At 44.7% G+C, this 22,943-nt stretch overlaps 3 protein-coding genes across 3 annotated transcripts in view; 2 read left to right on the top strand and 1 right to left on the bottom strand.

Moving 5' to 3' along the window:
* The window catches only part of LOC117398996 (protein-glutamine gamma-glutamyltransferase K-like), a 15,716-nt gene extending 11,099 nt beyond the window's left edge, over positions 1–4,617 (top strand). The window contains exons 10-14 of the mRNA XM_059012382.1: positions 506–659; positions 1,372–1,656; positions 2,006–2,166; positions 3,065–3,201; positions 3,318–4,617. Of these exons, the coding sequence (XP_058868365.1) occupies positions 506–659; positions 1,372–1,656; positions 2,006–2,166; positions 3,065–3,201; positions 3,318–3,465 (885 nt within the window). The 3' untranslated portion in view covers positions 3,466–4,617. The remainder of the gene's footprint in view (positions 1–505; positions 660–1,371; positions 1,657–2,005; positions 2,167–3,064; positions 3,202–3,317) is intronic.
* Positions 4,618–4,996: 379 nt separating this feature from the next.
* LOC131709705 (dolichyl-diphosphooligosaccharide--protein glycosyltransferase subunit DAD1-like) lies at positions 4,997–7,859 on the bottom strand. Its single transcript, XM_059012383.1, has 3 exons — positions 7,542–7,859; positions 5,601–5,761; positions 4,997–5,178 (listed from the first exon to the last, which is right to left on the bottom strand). Exons 1-2 carry the CDS (start codon positions 7,750–7,752, stop codon positions 5,631–5,633), a joined length of 342 nt encoding a protein of 113 aa, XP_058868366.1. The 5' UTR covers positions 7,753–7,859; the 3' UTR covers positions 4,997–5,178; positions 5,601–5,630.
* Positions 7,860–10,725: 2,866 nt separating this feature from the next.
* Positions 10,726–20,243, top strand: LOC117970755 (butyrophilin subfamily 1 member A1-like). The gene is made up of 10 exons (XM_059012384.1): positions 10,726–11,050; positions 12,422–12,502; positions 13,922–14,266; positions 16,283–16,567; positions 17,793–17,912; positions 18,193–18,228; positions 18,323–18,349; positions 18,597–18,623; positions 18,886–18,912; positions 19,182–20,243. Exons 2-10 carry the CDS (start codon positions 12,424–12,426, stop codon positions 19,751–19,753), a joined length of 1,518 nt encoding a protein of 505 aa, XP_058868367.1. The 5' UTR covers positions 10,726–11,050; positions 12,422–12,423; the 3' UTR covers positions 19,754–20,243.
* The last annotated feature ends 2,700 nt before the right edge of the window (positions 20,244–22,943 follow it).

The raw sequence follows: 22,943 nt of genomic DNA on the forward strand, positions 1-22,943 counted from the left end.
CAAACTGCACCCTACACTCTGCACCCTACACCCTGCAAACTGCACCCTACACTCTGCACCCTACACCCTGCACCCTACACACTACACCCTGCACCTTACACACTGCACCCTACACCCTGCACCCTACACCCTGCACCCTACACAATGCACTCTACACCCTGCACCCTGCAAACTGCACCCTACACCCTGCACCCTACACACTGCACCCTGCATCCTACACCCTGCACCCTACACCCTGCACCCTACACAGTGCACCTTACACACTACACACTGCACCATGCACACTGCACCCTACACCCTGCACCCTACACACTACACACTGCACCTTACACACTGCACCTTACACACTGCACCATGCACACTGCACCCTGCAAACTGCACCCTACACCCTGCACCCTGCAAACTGCACCCTACACCCTGCACCCTACACACTGCACCATGCACCCTGCACCCTACACACTGCACCCTGCACGTTGCAATGGGTTCTCTCCTCTCTCTCCGGCAGGTGAACAGTGATAAGATCTACTGGCAGCGGCGGGCGGACGGCTCCTTCACTCAGGTGTTCAGTGAGAGGAAGGCAATCGGGAGCCACATCCTCACCAAGGCAGTGGGGTCTGAGGAGAGGGAAGACATCACAGACATGTACAAATACCCTGAGGGTGAGTGGAGAGGGGAGGGGAGGGAGGGGAGAGGGAGGAGAGGGGAGAGGGAGGAGAGGGGAGAGGGAGGGGAGACATCACAGACATGTACAAATACCCTGAGGGTGAGTGGAGAGGGGAGGGGAGGGAGGGGAGAGGGAGGAGAGGGGAGACATCACAGAGATGTACAAATACCCTGAGCGTGAGTGGAGAGGGGAGGGGAGAGAGGGGAGAGAGGGGAGAGGGAGGAGAGGGGAGACATCACAGACATGTACAAATACCCTGAGGGGAGGGAGGGGAGGGAGGGGAGAGGAGAGGGGAGAGGGTAGACTGGGGAGAGAGGGGAGAGGAGAGGAGAGGGGAGGGGAGAGGGTAGACAAGGGAGAGAGGGGAGAGGAGAGGAGAGGGGAGAAAGGAGAGCGGGGAGAGGAGAGCAGAGAGAGAGGAGAGCAGAAAGAGGGGAGAGGGGAGAGGCAGGACATGTACAAGCACCCTGAGGGTGAGAGGGCAGGGATAGGAGAGTTTAGTTGATTGCATCATGATGTTAAATAAAATAAATAAATTATGTTCATATTTTTTTTTTTTTTGCTGTTATTGTTTTTAATTATGTCTCAATCCTAAAATTTGTGGCCTCAGCTGTGCAGCACAGTGCGATAATGTCTAGTGTATTATACAGCAAGCTATTAAATCTCTCTCTCTCTCTCTGTCTCTCTCTCTGTCTCTTGGTTGCTAGGCAGCAAGGAGGAGCGCATCGCCGTGGAGACGGCCTGTCGCTACGGCAGCAAGCCCAACGTTTACTTGAACCGGCAGGCGGGGGACGTCAGCGTTGAGGTCAGCACGGACGGGGCGGGGCTTCACGTGGGAAGCTCCGCCTCCATCCTCATCGTCGTGGCGAACAGGAGCCAATCGGCACGCAGCGCCGTGCTGCACGGCCAGATCGCAGTCATGTACTACACCGGGGTCGTCAAGGCAACCATCAAGAAGGACTCCATCAACGTCCAACTGATGCCTGGCGAGGGTAAGAGACTGTGTGTCTCAGTGTGTGTGTCTCAGTGTGTGTGTGTCTCAGTGTGTGTGTGTGTGTCTGTCTGTGTGTGTGTGTCTCTGTGTGTGTGTCTCAGTGTGTGTGTGGCTCAGTGTGTGTGTGTGTCTCAGTGTGTGTGTGTCTCAGTGTGTGTGTGTGTCTCAGTGTGTGTGTGTCTCAGTGTGTGTGTGTCTCAGTGTGTGTCTCAGTGTGTGTGTGTGTGTCTCAGTGTGTGTGTCTCGGTGTGTGTCTCAGTGTGTGTGTCTCAGTGTGTGTGTGTGTCTCAGTGTGTCTCAGTGTGTGTGATTGACTCTGTGTCCCTGTGTCCTTTGCTTCCTCACAGTCAGGACAGTGCAGTGGGTTCTCACGTACTCGGACTATCAGGACCAGCTGGTGGACCAGGCTGCTCTGGTGATGACGGTGGCGGGTCGGGTCAGTCAGACTGGGCAGGTTCTGGCCACTCAGCACGTCTTCAGACTGCAGACTCCAGACCTGCAGATCCAGGTACCAGCCGGGCCCAGGAATACCGGATCAGTACTGAATACTGATAGAGTGTGTGAATGCACTGAATTACAGTTCAATATATACAGTGTGTTAATGCACTGTGATACTGTGGTGTAATATACAATCCATAGCCATAAAACATTTAAAGGGGAACTGTACTCAAAAAAACAAGGCTCTCTGAATGCTCTGTACACATAACTAATGCGTCTCGCTGCGCCAGTTCTGTTTAAAAGTCAAGCGTTTGGTCGGTATTTCAGTTTTTTTGACAGCTTTCTGGGTCAGCTGGAAATGCAGGCCATCGTCACCATATTGGATCCTTTCTGGAGCCGCTGTTAGCATCATATCGTTGAAAGCCATCCACACCAGTGAACGCTGCCAGGGTGAATTAACAAAACAATGGCTATGTATGGCAAACGTTTCCACTAGAAGTCTTTCTCAGCGTCTTCAGTGTAAATTCAATGGCAAACGTTTCCACTAGAAGTCTTTCTCAGTGTCTTCAGTGTAAATTCAACGGCAAACGTTTCCACCAGAAGTCTTTCTCAGTGTCTTCAGTGTGAATTCAACGGCAAACGTTTCCACTAGAAGTCTTTCTCAGGGTCTTCAGTGTAAATTCAATGGCAAACGTTTCCACTAGAAGTCTTTCTCAGTGTCTTCAGTGTAAATTCAATGGCAAACGTTTCCACTAGAAGTCTTTCTCAGCGTCTTCAGTGTAAATTCAATGGCAAACGTTTCCACTAGAAGCCTTTCTCAGCATCTTCAGTGTAAATTCAACGGCAAACGTTTCCACTAGAAGTCTTTCTCAGCATCTTCAGTGTAAATTCAATGACTGAACGTTTCCACTAGAAGTCTTTCTCAGTGCCTTCAGTGTAAATTCAATGACTGCACTTCTCTCCTCCAGCCTGAAGGGAGCGCTGTGGTGGGTAAGCAGTTGCGAGTCAAAATCATCTTCACCAACCCGCTGTCCAAAACACTGAATTGCGCGGTGATCAGCTTGGAGGGGGCAGGCCTGCAGACCCCCAAGAGAATCAACATTGGGTAAGAGAAGAGAAAAACTGTGTGTGTGTCTGTCTCTCTGTCTCTCTGTCTGTCTCTCTGTCTCTCAGTATCTCTCTTTGTTTAAAGTGTTCTGTTTTTTTTTTCCCCCTGCTCAGCGACGTGGCGCGTCACTCCACACTCACCCTGACGGAAACGATTGTTCCTTTCAAATCTGGCCGCCGAAAGCTTATCGCCAACCTACACTGCAGGCAGCTGACCCAGGTTCACGGGGTCGCGGAGGTCACAGTTCGAGACCAATTGTAGCACCAAAAAAAGTTTATAGATGTGTGTGTGTGAATCTGTGTTCCAGTGCCGGCCATTTTGGCTCCAGTTTCTCTATAGTTTACACACAATGCTGACTCTGCAGCAGATCCAAAATGGCGGCAGTTTCACTTTACGAAACTGCTCACCGCCATTTCGACCCTTTGATGAACGTCAATTGGAAAAGGTGCATCAGTCTCTGAGTTCCGCCTGACAACAAGCCAGCCAATCGCAATCTCCGAAACAGCCCTGGATGTTTAAATCTACCCGGCAACAAAGGATTTAAAGGAGCAGCAACTACAGGAACATAATTTAGATATTTTATTTAGCATTATGATGTAATCAAAAGAAAACTGTAAAATGAAGTCTACCGGAAGCCATAATAGCAGTACAGTAAGTATTTCCTGTTAGATTTTTAAAACTTACATTTTTTCATGTCAGTATCTGAGGAAAACTCCAAAGCGGAGGTGTGTAATTCAATGTTAACAAGGGAACATTATTCAGCAGCTTTCATTGGACTCTATGAAGCTGAGGGAGTTCATTCTATATAGAGGGGGTGGAATTCAATATGTTAACAAGGGAACATTATTCAGCAGCTTTCATTGGACTCTATGAAGCTGAGGGAGTTCATTCTATATAGAGGGGGTGGAATTCAATATGTTAACAAGGGAACATTATTCAGCAGCTTTCATTGGACTCTATGAAGCTGAGGGAGTTCATTCTATATAGAGGGGGTGGAATTCAATATGTTAACAAGGGAACATTATTCAACAGCTTTCATTGGACTCTATGAAGCTGAGGGAGTTCATTCTATATATAGAAGGGGATTTTTCAATTCTACTGTGGTAATTAAATATTGTAATATATTTTTCATAAGTTCCTGACAAATTACACAAAAAACGAACGTGTAATAAGACAGTATTTCAATGTATTATTACTGATGTGGCTGATAGGAGGCTGTGTGATCCAGTGGTTAAAGAAAAGGGCTTGTAACCAGGAGGTCCCCGGTTGAAATCCCAGCTCAGCCCGACTCACTGTGTGACCCTGAGCAAGTCACTTAACCTCCTTGTGCTCCGTCTTTCGGGTGAGACGTAGTTGTAAGTGACTCTGCAGCTGATGCACAGTTCACACACCCTAGTCTCTGTAAGTCGCCTTGGATAAAGGCATCTGTTAAATAAACAAATAATAATAATAATGTAAAAAATATATTTTTATTTTTTAAAAATGATACAAGTCTGTCTGTCTCCTCACTAAACTAACAGTACTGTCCAGTCTAGGGCACAGCGACATCTAGTATATCGCCAGCGAAAAAAACTTAATCCACAGTGGCACACCACTAGAGGGCGCCAACTCTTATAAAAGGCACGGTGGCCGATCTAGCCTGTGTTGCAGACGTCCATGGCAGAGGCGCCTGAACTGTCACAGCAGCTCAAGACTGATGTGAGGGAGGGCAGTAAAAACGATGGCAAAAAATGGAATTTAAAAGCTGCTTTTAAGAAGACAGTTATTTATGACATAAAAAAAGGATAAACACTTTCTTTTTTTTAAATTTGATTTATTAACAAAAGCTTCTTATTTCGCAATTCAACAAAAACTGGATGAAATATGAACAAAATCAAAAACAAGACTTTTTTTTTTTAGTGAAATGAAAATTAAATCCATCTTCTCCAAAGGTCACTTTGGTATTATGGGATTTTTGTTTTGTTTTTTCAGAACCTGAAAAATAAATAAATAAATAAATAAATCAGACAGGACTCTCAGTTTAATTATTTTTATAATCATCCATAATTTTTTAAACACCTAAAACAGACAAATATTTACAAATAAAAAAAAAAAAAACACATTCAAAATGACAAACGTTTGACAAGAACTCTCAAAGTCTTCAAAATGTTCCTCAACATACAATTTCCTACCCTGGATAAGGGCGTCTGCTAATAAATTAATAATAATAATAATAATACCAACTTTTCAATAGCGGCTAGTCAATTAATTAGCCCTCCATGCCACCCCACCCAGATTGAAACGCAGGATCGAGAGGCTAGTGAATTAATTAGCCCACTGTCCGTCTGTGAATCGCATTGCAAGCCAATCTCAAGCTGTCAAAACTAGGATTTCAGATCAATTCACAGCTACTGTACCTGTGAAGTGGGCGTGGCTAGGCAGGGGACTCAGCCAATGAAATTGATGACCACCAGGTGCAGGACTGTGTGAGCGAATAGGAAGTCGGCAAAGGCACGTTCTGGGGAGATACCCAGGAATTCACCCTTGTTGTTGGGGTTCACCTGAATACGAAGACACACTGAGGCAGAGAGAGTGAGAAAGAGGGGAGAGAGAGAGAGAGGAGAGGAGGGGGAGAGGGAGAGAGAGAGAGAGAGGAGAGAGAGGGAGGGAGGGGAGAGAGAGAGAGAGGGGAGAGAGAAAGAGGAGAGAGAGGGAGGGAGGGAGGGGGGAGAGAGAGGGAGAGGTGGAGGGGGGAGAGAGAGGGAGGAGAGGAGAGGGGGAGGGGAGAGAGAGAGGGAGGGGAGAGGGGGAGAGAGGGAGAGGTGGAGGGGGGAGAGAGGGAGAGGTGGAGGGGGAGAGAGGTGGAGGGAGGAGAGAGGTGGAGGGAGGAGAGAGAGGGAGGGAGGTGAGGGGAGAGAGGGAGGTGAGGGGAGAGAGGGAGGGAGGGAGAGAGAGGGAGGGAGAGAGAGGGAGGGAGAGAGAGGGAGGGAGAGGGAGGGGAGAGAGGGAGGGGAGAGAGGGAGGGAGGGGAGAGAGGGAGGGGAGAGGGAGGGAGGGAGGTGAGGGGAGAGAGGGAGGGAGGGAGAGAGAGGGAGGGAGAGAGAGGGAGGGAGAGGGAGGGGAGAGAGGGAGGGGAGAGAGGGAGGGAGGGGAGAGAGGGAGGGAGGGAGAGGGGAGAGAGGGAGAGGGGAGAGAGGGAGAGGGGAGAGAGGGAGGGAGGGAGGGAGGGAGGGAGAGGGGAGAGAGGGAGGGAGGGAGAGGGGAGAGAGGGAGGGAGAGGGGAGAGGGGAGAGAGGGAGGGAGGGAGGGAGAGGGGAGAGAGGGAGGGGGGGAGAGAGAGGGGAGAGGGGAGGGGAGGGAGGGAGGGAGAGGGGAGGGGAGGGAGGGAGGGGGAGGGGAGGGGAGGGAGGGGGAGGGGAGGGGAGGGAGGGGAGGGAGGGGAGGGGAGGGAGGGAGGGAGAGGGGAGGGGAGGGAGGGAGGGGGGAGAGGGGAGGGGAGGGAGGGAGGGGGGGGAGGGGGAGGGGAGGGGAGGGGAGGGAGGGGGAGGGGAGGGAGGGAGGGGGAGGGGAGGGGAGGGAGGGAGGGGGAGGGGAGGGGAGGGGAGGGAGGGAGGGGGAGGGGAGGGGAGGGGAGGGAGGGAGGGGGAGGGGAGGGGGAGAGAGGGGAGAAAGAGAGAGACAGACAGGCAGAGAGAGAGAGAGAGAGAGAGAGAGAGAGAGAGAGAGAGAGAGAGAGAAGATTTCAAGTTAGCTTCAATAACATTTTATAAGTTAAACTCTGCAAATGTGTAAGAGCTGAAAACAATTAAAAATGACTAATTAAGCAAACGATCGGTTCAATGAAGGGTCTAGTTCAGTAATCGAGAGCTCTGAAGTAAAACCAGCCCACACAGCAGAGAGGATCGGAAGCTCTGGTCTAAATAACTAAAAATATGAAATACATCTTCCATTGTCCATATACACTGCCCGGACACTTTATTACGATACCTGACTGGATAATAATGCTGGTTATCATCACAGGGATGGGAATCAGACTCCCGCTGCACAGCAGTGTGATCCAGTCCTGGTTTCACTAGGAGTTTAATAATCAGACACACCTGAGCTTGTTAGCTAGACACACTGGGGGCTGATCAAGCTGGTAGTAAAACCTGGACTGGATCACACTGCTGTGCAATAGGAGTCTGATTCCCATCCCTGCTAAGTGCGTTGATTACAAGTCGGCGGCTTGCATATGAGTAATCAAAATATTTTAAACATTTTCAGTTTTGCAAAAATAAAAAAAAGACCCCGACCACGTCACGATATGCATTTGGGCGTCTGAAGACATGCCCGATGAAAATAAAGACAAGAATTCTTACCTGCAAGAATAAAGCACCCGACGCACGATATGAAGCCGGAGAGGAACGAGTTGAAGGGGAACGTCCCGACAAGCAGGCAGTACAAAAACTGCATCGCTCCGGTGAGCAAGATGTACAGCAAGTACGCGTCGACGAGCTTCAGTTTACTCGGCGTGGAGGAGGAGTATTCACTCAAGAACCGGGAAATCACAGACAGCACCGAGTTCGACATGTTTTCTTTAAGATTTAATTGCAGTTATAATTAGGAATCGCTCAGAGAAACCCGGATCCAGCACGGAAGATATACGTGTCCCAAAACACAGGAAGTTGGTGTCGCGCTCAAATCGTTCCCGCCGACCCTCCCTTACAAGTGTTCCATTCTGAACCCACATTGTGTGTGTGTGTGTGTGTTTTTAGTTATACATTTAATTTCATACTTTTATTATTATTATTAGTAGTAGTCGTAGTAGGGTTTTTTTTTTGAACGATGCTTTAGTACATTTAATTTGAATGTGTTGCAAGACAAAACTACAATACTATATTTAAGCAGTGAAATGCAAAGAAAAAAGCCTTGAATGAGTAAATGAGTAGTTTGTGAAAAACAGACAATGACATTTAAATATATGTTAGGTCTTCAGCCGTGATGTTCATTACAGAGAACTACACACCCCTCCCTCAATACATCCCTATGCTTAACCAGACCTCTCTGTGCTTTACAATGCTTCCCTATGCTTTACCAGACCTCTCTGTGCTTTACAATGCTTCCCTATGCTTTACCAGACCTCTCTGTGCTTTACAATGCTTCCCTATGCTTTACCAGACCTCTCTGTGCTTTACAATGCTTCCCTATGCTTTACCAGACCTCTCTGTGCTTTACAATGCTTCCCTATGCTTTACCAGACCTCTCTGTGCTTTACAATGCTTCCCTATGCTTTAACAGACCTCTCTGTGCTTTACAATGCTTCCCTATGCTTTACCACACCTGTGTGCTTTACAATGCTTCCCTATGCTTTACCACACCTGTGTGCTTTACAATGCTTCCCTATGCTTTACCAGACCTCTCTGTGCTTTACAATGCTTCCCTATGCTTTACCATACCTCTCTGTGCTTTACAATGCTTCCCTATGCTTTACCAGACCTCTCTGTGCTTTACAATGCTTCCCTATGCTTTACCACACCTGTGTGCTTTACAATGCTTCCCTATGCTTTACCAGACCTCTCTGTGCTTTACAATGCTTCCCTATGCTTTACCACACCTCTCTGTGCTTTACAATGCTTCCCTATGCTTTACCACACCTGTGTGCTTTACAATGCTTCCCTATGCTTTACCAGACCTCTCTGTGCTTTACAATGCTTCCCTATGCTTTACCACACCTGTGTGCTTTACAATGCTTCCCTATGCTTTACCAGACCTCTCTGTGCTTTACAATGCTTCCCTATGCTTTAACAGACCTCTCTGTGCTTTACAATGCTTCCCTATGCTTTACCACACCTGTGTGCTTTACAATGCTTCCCTATGCTTTACCACACCTGTGTGCTTTACAATGCTTCCCTATGCTTTACCAGACCTCTCTGTGCTTTACAATGCTTCCCTATGCTTTACCATACCTCTCTGTGCTTTACAATGCTTCCCTATGCTTTACCAGACCTCTCTGTGCTTTACAATGCTTCCCTATGCTTTACCACACCTGTGTGCTTTACAATGCTTCCCTATGCTTTACCAGACCTCTCTGTGCTTTACAATGCTTCCCTATGCTTTACCACACCTCTCTGTGCTTTACAATGCTTCCCTATGCTTTACCACACCTGTGTGCTTTACAATGCTTCCCTATGCTTTACCAGACCTCTCTGTGCTTTACAATGCTTCCCTATGCTTTACCACACCTGTGTGCTTTACAATGCTTCCCTATGCTTTACCAGACCTCTCTGTGCTTTACAATGCTTCCCTATGCTTTACCACACCTCTCTGTGCTTTACAATGCTTCCCTATGCTTTACCACACCTCTCTGTGCTTTACAATGCTTCCCTATGCTTTACCAGACCTCTCTGTGCTTTACAATGCTTCCCTGTGCTTTACCAGACCTCTCTGTGCTTTACAATGCTTCCCTATGCTTTACCAGACCTCTCTGTGCTTTACAATGCTTCCCTGTGCTTTACCAGACCTCTCTGTGCTTTACAATGCTTCCCTATGCTTTACCAGACCTCTCTGTGCTTTACAATGCTTCCTTATGCTTTACCAGACCTCTCTGTGCTTTACAATGCTTCCCTATGCTTTACCAGACCTCTCTGTGCTTTACCAGACCTCTCTGTGCTTTGCAATGCTTCCCTATGCTTTACCAGACCTCTCTGTGCTTTACAATGCTCCGTATGCTTTACCAGACCTCTCTGTGCTTTACAATGCTTCCCTATGCTTTACCAGACCTCTCTGTGCTTTACAATGCTTCCCTATGCTTTACCAGACCTCTCTGTGCTTTACAATGCTTCCCTATGCTTTACCAGACCTCTCTGTGCTTTACCAGACCTCTCTGTGCTTTGCAATGCTTCCCTATGCTTTACCAGACCTCTCTGTGCTTTACAATGCTTCCCTATGCTTTACCAGACCTCTCTGTGCTTTACAATGCTTCCCTATGCTTTACCAGACCTCTCTGTGCTTTACAATGCTTCCCTATGCTTTACCAGACCTCTCTGTGCTTTACAATGCTTCCTTATGCTTTACCAGACCTCTCTGTGCTTTACAATGCTTCCCTATGCTTTACCAGACCTCTCTGTGCTTTACCAGACCTCTCTGTGCTTTGCAATGCTTCCCTATGCTTTACCAGACCTCTCTGTGCTTTACAATGCTTCCCTATGCTTTGCCAGACCTCTCTGTGCTTTACAATGTTTCCCTATGCTTTACCAGACCTCTCTGTGCTTTACAATGCTTCCCTATGCTTTACCAGACCTCTCTGTGCTTTACAATGCTTCCCTATGCTTTACCAGACCTCTCTGTGCTTTACAATGCTTCCCTATGCTTTCACTGTGCTTTATTACACTTTACTGTGCTTTTACATTCGGGAAACTTTCATAAGGGAAGGAGCAATTCAATTATAAGCCATTTCTAGCGAGCTTTACAGCTTTACAACAGCTTCCTGGCTCGTGATTAGACTTCCATTGAGTCAGTGTAAGAAGTCCCTTCAGAAAACGACTTTAAAAAGTCAGTCAGCAGCCTTTTACTATGTCTGCCCTGTTTGTTTAGCTGATAACAATCTTTATCACTGTCCAAAGTCCAAGCCGCTGCGGAGAACGGTCAAAGTGAAACCTTTCTTTTTAACATCGGAATAAAAACGCCACGACTCCACAGGCTGGACTCCATGTTGTGTTGTTTTCTGGAGCAGAGAATTGGTTTTACAGACAGTTATTTCTTATGTTCCTATGTTCTTATTTAGCGTGAAACCGGTCGATTAAGACGATCAGACAGACGGATTGGTTCAAAAGAAATCCATCGAGTTGGTGATCTGTTCCTGTGGAAGGGTCCCCTTGGAAAGCAGAAGGCAAGGACTTATTAATTAATTACTTTTGTTAAACAGTCTTTGTAATTCTTTTTAAAGATGTGTTTTATCAGTGATGTCTAGAGCTCTGGGCAAAAGTTTAGCATCAATTCGAATTTTAGGATTGAGGTATCATGAATATATATATATATATGAACATAATTTAGATATTTTATTTAACAAAGAAACTATAAAATTATATCACAAAAAAAAGTCTACCGGAAGCCATAATAGCAGTACAGTAAGTATTTCATATCACAATTTTCCAGTCAGTTTTGTCATTAAGTATCTGGGGAAAACTCCAAAGCGCTGGGTGTGTAATTCAATATGTTAACAAGGGAACATTATTCAGCAGCTTTCATTGGACTCTATGAAGCTGAGGGAGTTCATTCTATATAGAGGGGGTGGAATTCAATATGTTAACAAGGGAACATTATTCAGCAGCTTTCATTGGACTCTATGAAGCTGAGGGAGTTCATTCTATATAGAGGGTGTGGAATTCAATATGTTAACAAGGGAACATTATTCAGCAGCTTTCATTGGACTCTATGAAGCTGAGGGAGTTCATTCTATATAGAGGGGGTGGAATTCAATATGTTAACAAGGGAACATTATTCAGCAGCTTTCATTGGACTCTATGAAGCTGAGGGAGTTCATTCTATATAGAGGGGGTGGAATTCAATATGTTAACAAGGGAACATTATTCAGCAGCTTTCATTGGACTCTATGAAGCTGAGGGAGTTCATTCTATATAGAGGGGGTGGAATTCAATATGTTAACAAGGGAACATTATTCAGCAGCTTTCACTGGACTCTATGAAGCTGAGGGAGTTCATTCTATATAGAGGGTGTGTAATTCAATATGTTAACAAGGGAACATTATTCAGCAGCTTTCATTGGACTCTATGAAGCTGAGGGAGTTCATTCTATATAGAGGGGGTGGAATTCAATATGTTAACAAGGGAACATTATTCAGCAGCTTTCATTGGACTCTATGAAGCTGAGGGAGTTCATTCTATATAGAGGGGGTGGAATTCAATATGTTAACAAGGGAACATTATTTAGCAGCTTTCATTGGACTCTATGAAGCTAAATTAGTTCAAGAGTAGGGTGGAAAACTTTGAGCATGTGAAGCTGTCGTGTGTTATCGCATTGAATGCTGCCGCTCCTGAAATCAAAGGTTAAAAAGAGGTCCAACGTCCATTAATTTTACAAAACAAGAACCAAAGAACTAAATCGCGTAATCCACGTTCTCTTAAGAACTTCAGGCGGTTCGTTTTAAATTTCAAACATTTGAAAATGTGGACCGGTGTGTGTTGTTTGTGATTGAATGTTTGATGGGAGCGCCCAGTGTAACCAGTGGTTTGTTTCACAGGGATGAGAGGACTGGGTGTTTTGCGGAGAGCTGATGGGGTCGTGCTCTGTCTCCTTCTGCTGGTGTACTCTGCACACGCAGGTGAGAGAGGGAGGGAGAGAGAGAGAGAGAGAGAGAGAGAGAGAGGGAGAGAGGGGGAGAGAGGGAGGGAGGAAGAGACAGAGAGAGAAAGAGAGAGAGAGAGGGGAGAGAGAGAGAGGGAGAGAGGGAGAGACAGAGAGAGAGAAAGAGAGGGGAGAGAGAGGGGGAAGAGAGAGAAAGAGGGGGAGAGGGGGAGAGAGAGAGGGGGGAGAGGGGGAGAGAGAGAGAGAGAGAGAGAGAGGGGGAGAGGGGGAGAGAGAGAGAGAGAGGGGGGAGAGGGGGGGAGAGAGAGAGAGGGAGAGACAGAGAGAGAAAGAGAGAGAGAGAGGGGAGAGAGAGGGGGAAGAGAGAGAAAGAGGGGGAGAGGGGGAGAGAGAGAGAGAGAGAGAGAGAGAGAGGACGGGCAGGCAGAGTTTTGGCTTAGTAAGTAAAAAAAAATTGCTGCAGGAAATATATTTAAGGAATTAATTAATAAACAGAAAAATGCGGTAGTCTTTTTTCTACTCTGATGCATTATGAGCATCAACAATTTCCTCAAAGCCTTGACTCGCATACAGAAGGACACAGATTGAGTGAAGTCGCTCGCATCACTCACTTTTCAAGGTGTGGTATCCGAAGCACAATCAACAAGCACAGAGAAACATCATCTGTAATTGAGATAGGACTGGAAGACCCAAAAAAGCTGTCTAATAAGGACGAGCGACTCCTGAAAATAATATCCTTAAGGATCTGCTGCATAGGGCAGCAGTGTGGAGTAGTGGTTCGGGCTCTGGACTCTTGACCGGAGGGTCGTGGGTTCAATCCCAGGTGGGGGGGACACTGCTGCTGTACCCTTGAGCAAGGTACTTTACCTAGATTGCTCCAGTAAAAACCCAACTGTATAAAATGGGGAATTGTATCTAAAAAACAATGTGATATCTGTATAATGTGAAATAATGTATAATGTGATATCTTGTAACAATTGTAAGTCGCCCTGGATAAGGGCGTCTGCTAAGAAATAAATACTAATAATAATAAATTGAAGACAAGCGTTGAATTGACAACAGAACTGGCAGAAGGCACAGGTGTCGTTGTCCATCCATCATCAGTCCAAAGCACCTTTGACCATTATTCCATCGTCCAGTTTCTGTGTTCTTGTGCATAGTTTAGCCTTTTAGTCTCGTTCCCCTTTAACAGAGGGATTATTACTGCAACACATCCTTTAAGTAAATTGTTGATGCTCATAATGCACAGCATTTTTGTATACAAAAAATACATTATGATAATTATAAAGCGTTCGGTACAGTTATTATAAAACGCATTTTTCTGTTCATTAATTAATTTCTTAAATATATTTCCTGCAGCATTTTTTTTACTTGCTAAGCAAAACTCTGCCCTCCCGTAACGAGTTTGAACTAACCTCATTTCCTGTGTCCTCAGGCGATTTTAAAGTGGAAGTTCCAGTTGAACCCGTGTCTGCCCATGTGGGGAGCAGCGTCCTGCTTCCCTGCCGCATCTCCACAGGTGTCAGTGCCGTGGGGATGGAGGTGAGCTGGGTGAAAAACGGAAATGAAACCGTGCATGTCTACGTATCCGGAGCCGACCTGGAAGGCCGGCAGAGCCCAGGATTCAAAGGCAGAACTCACCTCGATAAAGAAGCACTGGGAGCCGGGAACGTGTCTCTGCAGCTGAACGACGTCAGAGTCTCGGACGAAGGAAGCTATCAGTGTTACGTACTTTCAGAGAGCTGGTTCACTGACTCCACCATGAAGTTAAAGGTCTCGGGTGAGTTTGAATGGCTTTACCTCTACAGCGGTGGCCACAGGTTTTGCATCGCCCCTATAGAATACATTTTTGACTTCACAAAGTCGAATGAATGCTGCTGAATAATATTCCCTTGTTAGCATATTGAATTCCACACCCTCTATATAGAATGAACTCCCTCAGCTTCATAGAGTCCAATGAAAGCTGCTGAATAATGTTCCCTTGTTAACATATTGAATTACACCCCCTCTATATAGAATGAACTCCCTCAGCTTCATAGAGTCCAGTGAAAGCTGCTGAATAATGTTCCCTTGTTAACATATTGAATTCCACACCCTCTATATAGAATGAACTCCCTCAGCTTCATAGAGTCCAATGAAAGCTGCTGAATAATGTTCCCTTGTTAACATATTGAATTCCACCCCCTCTATATAGAATGAACTCCCTCAGCTTCATAGAGTCCAATGAAAGCTGCTGAATAATGTTCCCTTGTTAACATATTGAATTACACACCCTCTATATAGAATGAACTCCCTCAGCTTCATAGAGTCCAATGAAAGCTGCTGAATAATGTTCCCTTGTTAGCATATTGAATTACACACCCTCTATATAGAATGAACTCCCTCAGCTTCATAGAGTCCAATGAAAGCTGCTGAATAATGTTCCCATGTTAACATATTGAATTCCACACCCTCTATATAGAATGAATTTCTTCAGCTTCATAGAGTCCAATGAAAGCTGCTGAATAATGTTCCCTTGTTAACATATTGAATTCCACACCCTCTATATAGAATGAACTCCCTCAGCTTCATAGAGTCCAATGAAAGCTGCTGAATAATGTTCCCTTGTTAACATATTGAATTACACCCCCTCTATATAGAATGAACTCACTCAGCTTCATAGAGTCCAATGAAAGCTGCTGAATAATGTTCCCTTGTTAACATATTGAATTCCACACCCTCTATATAGAATGAACTCCCTCAGCTTCATAGAGTCCAGTGAAAGCTGCTGAATAATGTTCCCTTGTTAACGTATTTAATTACACACCACCACTTTGTAGTTTTCCCCAGATACTTAACTATAAACTGACAAAAATGCGACATTTCGAAATCTAACATGAAGTACTTACTGTACTGTGATTATGGCTTCCGGTAGACTTATTTGCAATATTATTTTGTAGTTTCTTTGATTGCATGATGTTACGTAAAATATCCAAATTATGTTAAAAATAGTTTTCTTTATTCTGTTTCAATCCTAAAATTCTAAGTGAAGCACACGTTTTGTCTTTAAACAAGTCAATATTCTTGGTTATTAATTCAACCCCCAACCCCCAACCACACCCTGAACCCCAACTCCAACCCCCAACCCTCAAACCCCCAAACCCCAACCCAGGATTCAAAGGCAGAATTCCAACCCCCACCCAAACTCCAGCCCCAACCCTATCCCCAACCCCCAACCCCACCCCAACTCCCAACCCAACCCCCAACCCTCATCTCAACACCCAAACCAACCCCAATCCCAACTCCAACACAACACCAACCACCAACCCCAACTCCAACAGAACCCCAACCCCCAACCCCAACCCCAACTCCAACAGAACCCCAACCCCCAACCCCCAACCCCAATCCCCACTCAAACCCTCAAACCCCAACCCAGGATTCAAAGGCAGAATTCCAACCCCCACCCCAACTCCAGCCCCAACCCTATCCCCAACTCCCAACCCAACCCCCACCCCCACCCCAACCCAACTCCCAACCCTCATCTCAACACCCAAACCAACCCCCAACACAACCCCAACCACCAAACCCAACCCCAACCCCAACTCCAACAGAACCCCAACCACCAACCCCAACTCCAACAGAACCCCAACCACCAACCCCAACCCCAACTCCAACAGAACCCCAACCACCAACCCCAACTCCAACAGAACCCCAACCCCAACTCCAACCCCAACCCCCAACCCCCAACCCCCAACCCTGTTGAGAATAATGTGATGTCATGAGTTTATTTACAAGCTTGTTTTAATTCTACCCGCAGCTCTCGGGAGACCCCCGCGCTTCAGTCTGGCTGGCCGGCTGGACAGTGACGTCACTCTGCAGTGTGACTCGGAGGGCTGGTTTCCTAAGCCGGAGCTCCAGTGGTGGAATGTGAAGGGTGCTGATTTAACAGGGAGGGCTGTTCTCACTGAGAAGCCAGGAGCAGACGGGCTCTTCACTCTCCAGAGTTCTCTGCAGATATCGGAACAGGAGGCCGACGGGGTCATCTGTCTTATAAGACACGGGAAGGAGAGGAGAGTCCTGCAGACCCGAATCCACATCGGGGGTCAGTCAAACCTGAGCTCTTTCTTACCTGACTCGGTAACTGATGCATAGGAATGAGCAAGCCGTCCCACAAATAAACTGCTGCACACAACTCTAACTACTTACTGTATCATGTATTTACTCTCATGGGTATCTGTATTCATGGTTTTTGTAATTGCTCTTATTTGAAATCGTTCTCATCCATTTATCGTACTTACTACCTGCTCTTAATGGACTTCACTTGTATAAATATTTTTACTATAAGTTTAACTGGTCTTAGTCGAAATCACTCTCAAGCGTAATTATTTACCGTATTTGTTTTCTTGTTTGAATTTGTTCTTATTACTGCCTATTGAATTTTATAACTGCTCTTGCCTGTAATGTGATATTTTTTAACCACTGTAAGTCGCCTTGGATAAGGGCGTCTGCAAAAAAAAAAATATGTATATTATATATATATATATATATACAATTTTGGGACCTCAAAATGTACTCCGTTCTGAAAGAAGAACCCTTTGATCTTCATTTGACCCCCCAACATGGCTTTTTGCTGCACTCTAATTGTACTCTGTATAATTAGCCAATGTGGATTATCCTAAGCCTTGTCTTATTAATTAGTAGTTTATTTCATATGAATGATTTAAATACCAATGACAAGTCTTGAATGACGGCAAATGTTAACAATTATTTAATTCAAACAATCATACTGCCCACGGTCGCTGACGTACTCCAGACGTCATTAGTTTATATGCCTTCAGCTCCATGGCATGGTGTCACTCCTGGAAGCCATGCCTTTTAACATACAGTTTAGCTTCATTCCTAATATGTAGAAAGAGAATGGGATTAATACCTGATAAGGTCAAGACCCCAAACTATTTAACAGTCCAGGATGTGTCTGTCGATCCCTGCCTTTGACACAGAACCAGCATTTAATGTTCATATTCCAGTTACTGCTATTGGCTCACGTTGTACAGAGCTAAACATAGGAGGCTGTGTGGTCCTGATGGTTAAAGAAAAGGGCTTGTAACCAGGAGGTTCAAATCCCGGCTCAGCCACTGTGTGTGTGTGACCCTGAGCAAGTCACTTCACCTCCTTGTGCTCCGTCTTTCGGGTGAGAAGTTGTTGTAAGTGACTCTGCAGCTGATGCATAGTTCACACACCCTAGTCTCTGTAAGTCGCCTTGGATAAAGGCATCTGCTAAATAAACAAATAATAATAATAATAATAATAATGTTGTTTCTCTGCAGGTGAATTCTTCACGCTGGTCTCCCCCTCATGGAAAGGCTTGTCAGTGTTTTTAATAGTTTGTGTGATAGCCTTCATAGTCCTCATCGCTGCGGGTGTGTACAAATACAAGAATCTCAGAGGTATGGATCATGACTTACAAAACAGGAGAGAGTCCTTAGTGGAGTGATGCACAGCTATGGCCAAAAGTGTTGCATTACCTAGAAATTTTAAAATTGAGATATCATTTAATGCCCGGAGGGTTTTTCCAGTCAAAATGATTTACTCCACAGCATCGAATGTGACTTATGAGTTATTAACACTAGAACTCTGAAATTGTACAGAATTTTATAACAGAATAAAGCTCCCCACTTTTAGAACATTGATGAGATTGGGTATAAATGTTTTTTATTATTATTTTAGATTCTCAGACAATGGCTAAACAGAATCACGAAGCAGGTAAACATTTAGTGGGGGAAAAAATTACATATTTCTGTCGGGTTTTCCAACTCAAACATTAAACTGATAAAACAAATCTCTTTATTTCTTTCAGAGTGTGATGATCTTCGTAAAGAAATAAGTAAGATTTTAAATTTGTATCTCCTTTAAAAGAACAGTGACATGCATTTTAATAACAGATACATTACATAAATGAAAATGTAGTAATAATGAAAAAAAATTACTTTGAGAAAGACTACAAGTCAAAGTTATAGAATTGTATATGTTTATTTTAGGGTAAGGTAAGTAGACCACTGATCCACCAAACTAGTCAGATTAAAAAGACTGTTATTGACTGATATTGAATCTCCTCTATTTTGTCTCAACAGAATCCAAAGGATTTGTCCTCGAATCAGGTAAACTTGACTTTCTTAGTTTCTTTACATTTTTGACCTGTGCAGAGTTTGTGTTTGAAGTTCTGGATGAACTTCCTGGAATATCACAAGATCCTCTCAACAGACAACAGAAAAAACAGACACTTCCAATCTCTCTCTCTCTCTCTCTCTCTCTACACTGAGGAAGGCATTTTCAGAAACTTGGTTGCTTATAATTTATGATTGAGTATTTGAAGTTCTGGAGGTGAAATTGAATTTCTCTCTGTGTTTTTTTTTCTTCTAGAATGGGAGCAGATTCAAAGTCAAACAGGTAACATCAGAACCAGGTTTCTCTATAGAGGTGTTGCTATGTGTTACACTGTTAACATGCACACCTTCCTGTATAATAGTCAAGAAGGCTCCACGGTGAATAAACATTTCAATTTCCAACTGCGTTATACATTTGCACAGATTTACCCCAGCTGTTTTATCGAAGGAAAATACAGAAATAATTGCAAATATAAATATTACTAAATTTAAATTTTAGGATCAATTAACCAAGACTTCTTGTAAAACCCTTTTATTTTCTCCTGTCTCCAGTGGCTGTGACTCTGGACCCTGATACAGCACACTGTCATCTCACTGTGTCTGAAGATGGGAAACGTGTGAGACATGATAGCAAAGACAAGAAGGCCCCCAACACTGAACGGAGATTTGATCACCATTACTTTGTGCTGGGCAGGGAGGGGTTCACCTCAGGGAGACACTACTGGGAGGTGGAGGTGGGGAAGAGGGATTGCTGGAAAGTGGGTGTGGCCAGCGAGTCTGCCAAGAGGAAAGGAGTTTTAGATCTGAGTCCCAAGGAAGGTTACTGGGTGCTCCAGTTAATGTTTGGACATGATCTCAGAGCCTTGACCGACCCCGAGACCCCTCTCAAGGTGCTGCCCCCCCTGAAGGTCGGGGTGCATCTGGATTATGAAGAGGGCAAGCTCTCCTTTTACAGGGTGGAGGATCGTTTTGTTATTTACACCTTCCTGGGGAAATTCTCTGGGAAACTCTTCCCTTTATTTTATCCAGGAGAAGAAGGGGAAGAACTTGTGATCCTGAACAAACAAGATCAGTCGGAGAAGTCGGATTCATCAAAGGCAGAGCCGAACAGCATCCCCGTGTAATTGTTCTGTTTGTATAAAGGGAAATCTCTTTACAAGTGAATTGGAAATCCCAGGAACCTCAACATTTTAATTGATGTCATTTTAAAGGAGAGTACACTGTCCTATCTTTTCTTTCAGTACAGATGTTGTCCATTGGCAGTGAAGAGGTTCAGATAAACTGGGAGAACTCTCCCTGTAAAGTTGGCACCACACCAGAATCACACCAAAAAAAAATTAAAACAAAATTTAAAATGTTGGTCTAGAGCAAAATTCTCCTTGAATCCGCCCCAAAGGGTCTGCTGAGATTCTCTGTTTATATCGTTGATTATTATTTTATATCGTAACTTAACAGGCTGAGGTCTGATCTCCGATAGTTATGAGAAAGAAAATAGAATAGCTTTTTACTTTTTTTTTGTATTTTTTCTAAATATGTTAATGTCTGTTTTCTAAATGTTTTAACATAATTGGTTTTAATTGGTTATTAAATACTGTTCCAGATGGTTAACTTGGGGATATACAGTGCCTTGCGAAAGTATTCGGCCCCCTTGAACTTTGCGACCTTTTGCCACATTTCAGGCTTCAAACATAAAGATATGAAACTGTAATTTTTTGTGAAGAATCAACAACAAGTGGGACACAATCATGAAGTGGAACGAAATTTATTGGATATTTCAAACTTTTTTAACAAATAAAAAACTGAAAAATTGGGCGTGCAAAATTATTCAGCCCCCTTAAGTTAATACTTTGTAGCGCCACCTTTTGCTGCGATTACAGCTGTAAGTCGCTTGGGGTATGTCTCTATCAGTTTTGCACATCGAGAGACTGAAATTTTTGCCCATTCCTCCTTGCAAAACAGCTCGAGCTCAGTGAGGTTGGATGGAGAGCATTTGTGAACAGCAGTTTTCAGTTCTTTCCACAGATTCTCGATTGGATTCAGGTCTGAACTTTGACTTGGCCATTCTAACACCTGGATATGTTTATTTGTGAACCATTCCATTGTAGATTTTGCTTTATGTTTTGGATCATTGTCTTGTTGGAAGACAAATCTCCGTCCCAGTCTCAGGTCTTTTGCAGACTCCATCAGGTTTTCTTCCAGAATGGTCCTGTATTTGGCTCCATCCATCTTCCCATCAATTTTAACCATCTTCCCTGTCCCTGCTGAAGAAAAGCAGGCCCAAACCATGATGCTGCCACCACCATGTTTGACAGTGGGGATGGTGTGTTCAGGGTGATGAGCTGTGTTGCTTTTACGCCAAACATAACGTTTTGCATTGTTGCCAAAAAGTTCGATTTTGGTTTCATCTGACCAGAGCACCTTCTTCCACATGTTTGGTGTGTCTCCCAGGTGGCTTGTGGCAAACTGTAAACGACACTTTTTATGGATATCTTTAAGAAATGGCTTTCTTCTTGCCACTCTACCATAAAGGCCAGATTTGTGCAGTATACGACTGATTGTTGTCCTATGGACAGAGTCTCCCACCTCAGCTGTAGATCTCTGCAGTTCATCCAGAGTGATCATGGGCCTCTTGGCTGCATCTCTGATCAGTCTTCTCCTTGTATGAGCTGAAAGTTTAGAGGGATGGCCAGGTCTTGGTAGATTTGCAGTGGTCTGATACTCCTTCCATTTCAATATTATCGCTTGCACAGTGCTCCTTGGGATGTTTAAAGCTTGGGAAATCTTTTTGTATCCAAATCCGGCTTTAAACTTCTCCACAACAGTATCTCGGACCTGCCTGGTGTGTTCCTTGTTCTTCATGATGCTCTCTGCGCTTTAAACGGACCTCTGAGACTATCACAGTGCAGGTGCATTTATACGGAGACTTGATTACACACAGGTGGATTCTATTTATCATCATTAGTCATTTAGGTCAACATTGGATCATTCAGAGATCCTCACTGAACTTCTGGAGAGAGTTTGCTGCACTGAAAGTAAAGGGGCTGAATAATTTTGCACGCCCAATTTTTCAGTTTTTTATTTGTTAAAAAAGTTTGAAATATCCAATAAATTTCGTTCCACTTCATGATTGTGTCCCACTTGTTGTTGATTCTTCACAAAAAATTACAGTTTCATATCTTTATGTTTGAAGCCTGAAATGTGGCAAAAGGTCGCAAAGTTCAAGGGGGCCGAATACTTTCGCAAGGCACTGTATATATAACCTGGGTAGCAGTGTGGAGTAGCGGTTAGGGCTCTGGACTCTTGACCGGAGGGTCGTGGGTTCAATCCCAGGTGGGGGGACACTGCTGCTGTGCCCTTGAGCAAGGTGCTTTACCTAGATTGCTCCAGTAAAAACCCAACTGTATAAATGGGGAATTGTATGTAAAAAAATAATGTGATATCTTGTAACAGTTGTAAGTCGCCCTGGATAAGGGTGTCTGCTAAGAAATAAAATAATAATATTTTAGCCTTTTAGTCTCGTTCCCCTTTCTTAACAGAGGTATTCTTACTGCAACACATCCTTCAAGTCCTGATTTCAAGAGAGATCTTCATACTGCTGATTTGTGCCTTCTGTCAGTTGTGTTGTCAAATCAACGCTTGTCTACTTTCTATTCCTTAAGGATATTATCTTAAAATATTGCTCATCTGTGTGCGTCTGTCTATCTGTCTGGTCTGTGTGTGTCTGTCGATGTGTGTGTCTGTCTGTCTGTCTAGTCTCTGTGTCTGTCTGTCTGTGTGTGTGTCTGTCTGTCTGTCTGTCTGTGTGTCTGCTCTCTGTGTCTATCTGTCTGCTCTCTGTCTGTCTGGTCTCTGTGTCCGTCTGTCTGTGTGTCTGGTCTGTCTGGTCTGTGTGTCTATCTGTCTGGTCTCTGTGTCCGTCTGTCTGTGTGTCTGGTCTGTGTGTCTATCTGTCTGGTCTCTGTGTGTCCGTCTGTCTGTGTGTCTGGTCTGTCTGGTCTGTGTGTCTATCTGTCTGGTCTCTGTGTGTCCGTCTGTCTGTGTCTGGTCTGTGTGTCTATCTGTCTGGTCTCTGTGTGTCTGTCTGTGTGTCTGTCTGTCTGGTCTCTGTGTCTGTCTGTCTGGTCTGTGTGTCTGGTCTGTGTGTGTGTCTGTCTATCTGTCTATCTGTCTGCTCTCTGTGTCTATCTGTCTGCCCTCTGTCTGTCTGTGTGTCTAGCTGTCTGCTCTCTGTGTCTATCTGTCTGCCCTCTGTCTGTCTGTCTGTGTGTCTGTCTGTCTGTCTGGTCTGTGTGTGTCTGTCTGTCTGCTCTCTGT

The sequence above is a fragment of the Acipenser ruthenus genome, chromosome 44 (genome assembly GCF_902713425.1).
Source record: "Acipenser ruthenus chromosome 44, fAciRut3.2 maternal haplotype, whole genome shotgun sequence".
Classification (NCBI taxonomy): Eukaryota; Metazoa; Chordata; class Actinopteri; order Acipenseriformes; family Acipenseridae; genus Acipenser; species Acipenser ruthenus.

Coding starts and splice junctions, on each gene's coding strand:
- LOC131709705 (XM_059012383.1), bottom strand. CDS start 7,752: ATGTCGAACTCGGTGCTGTCTGTGATTTCCCGGTTCTTGAGTGAATAC. Junction 5,762..7,541: donor CGGGTGCTTTATTCTTGCAG/GTAAGAATTCTT, acceptor TCTCTGCCTCAG/TGTGTCTTCGTATTCAGGTG.
- LOC117970755 (XM_059012384.1), top strand. CDS start 12,424: ATGAGAGGACTGGGTGTTTTGCGGAGAGCTGATGGGGTCGTGCTCTGT. Junction 18,350..18,596: donor TGATCTTCGTAAAGAAATAA/GTAAGATTTTAA, acceptor TTGTCTCAACAG/AATCCAAAGGATTTGTCCTC. Junction 18,624..18,885: donor AGGATTTGTCCTCGAATCAG/GTAAACTTGACT, acceptor TTTTTCTTCTAG/AATGGGAGCAGATTCAAAGT.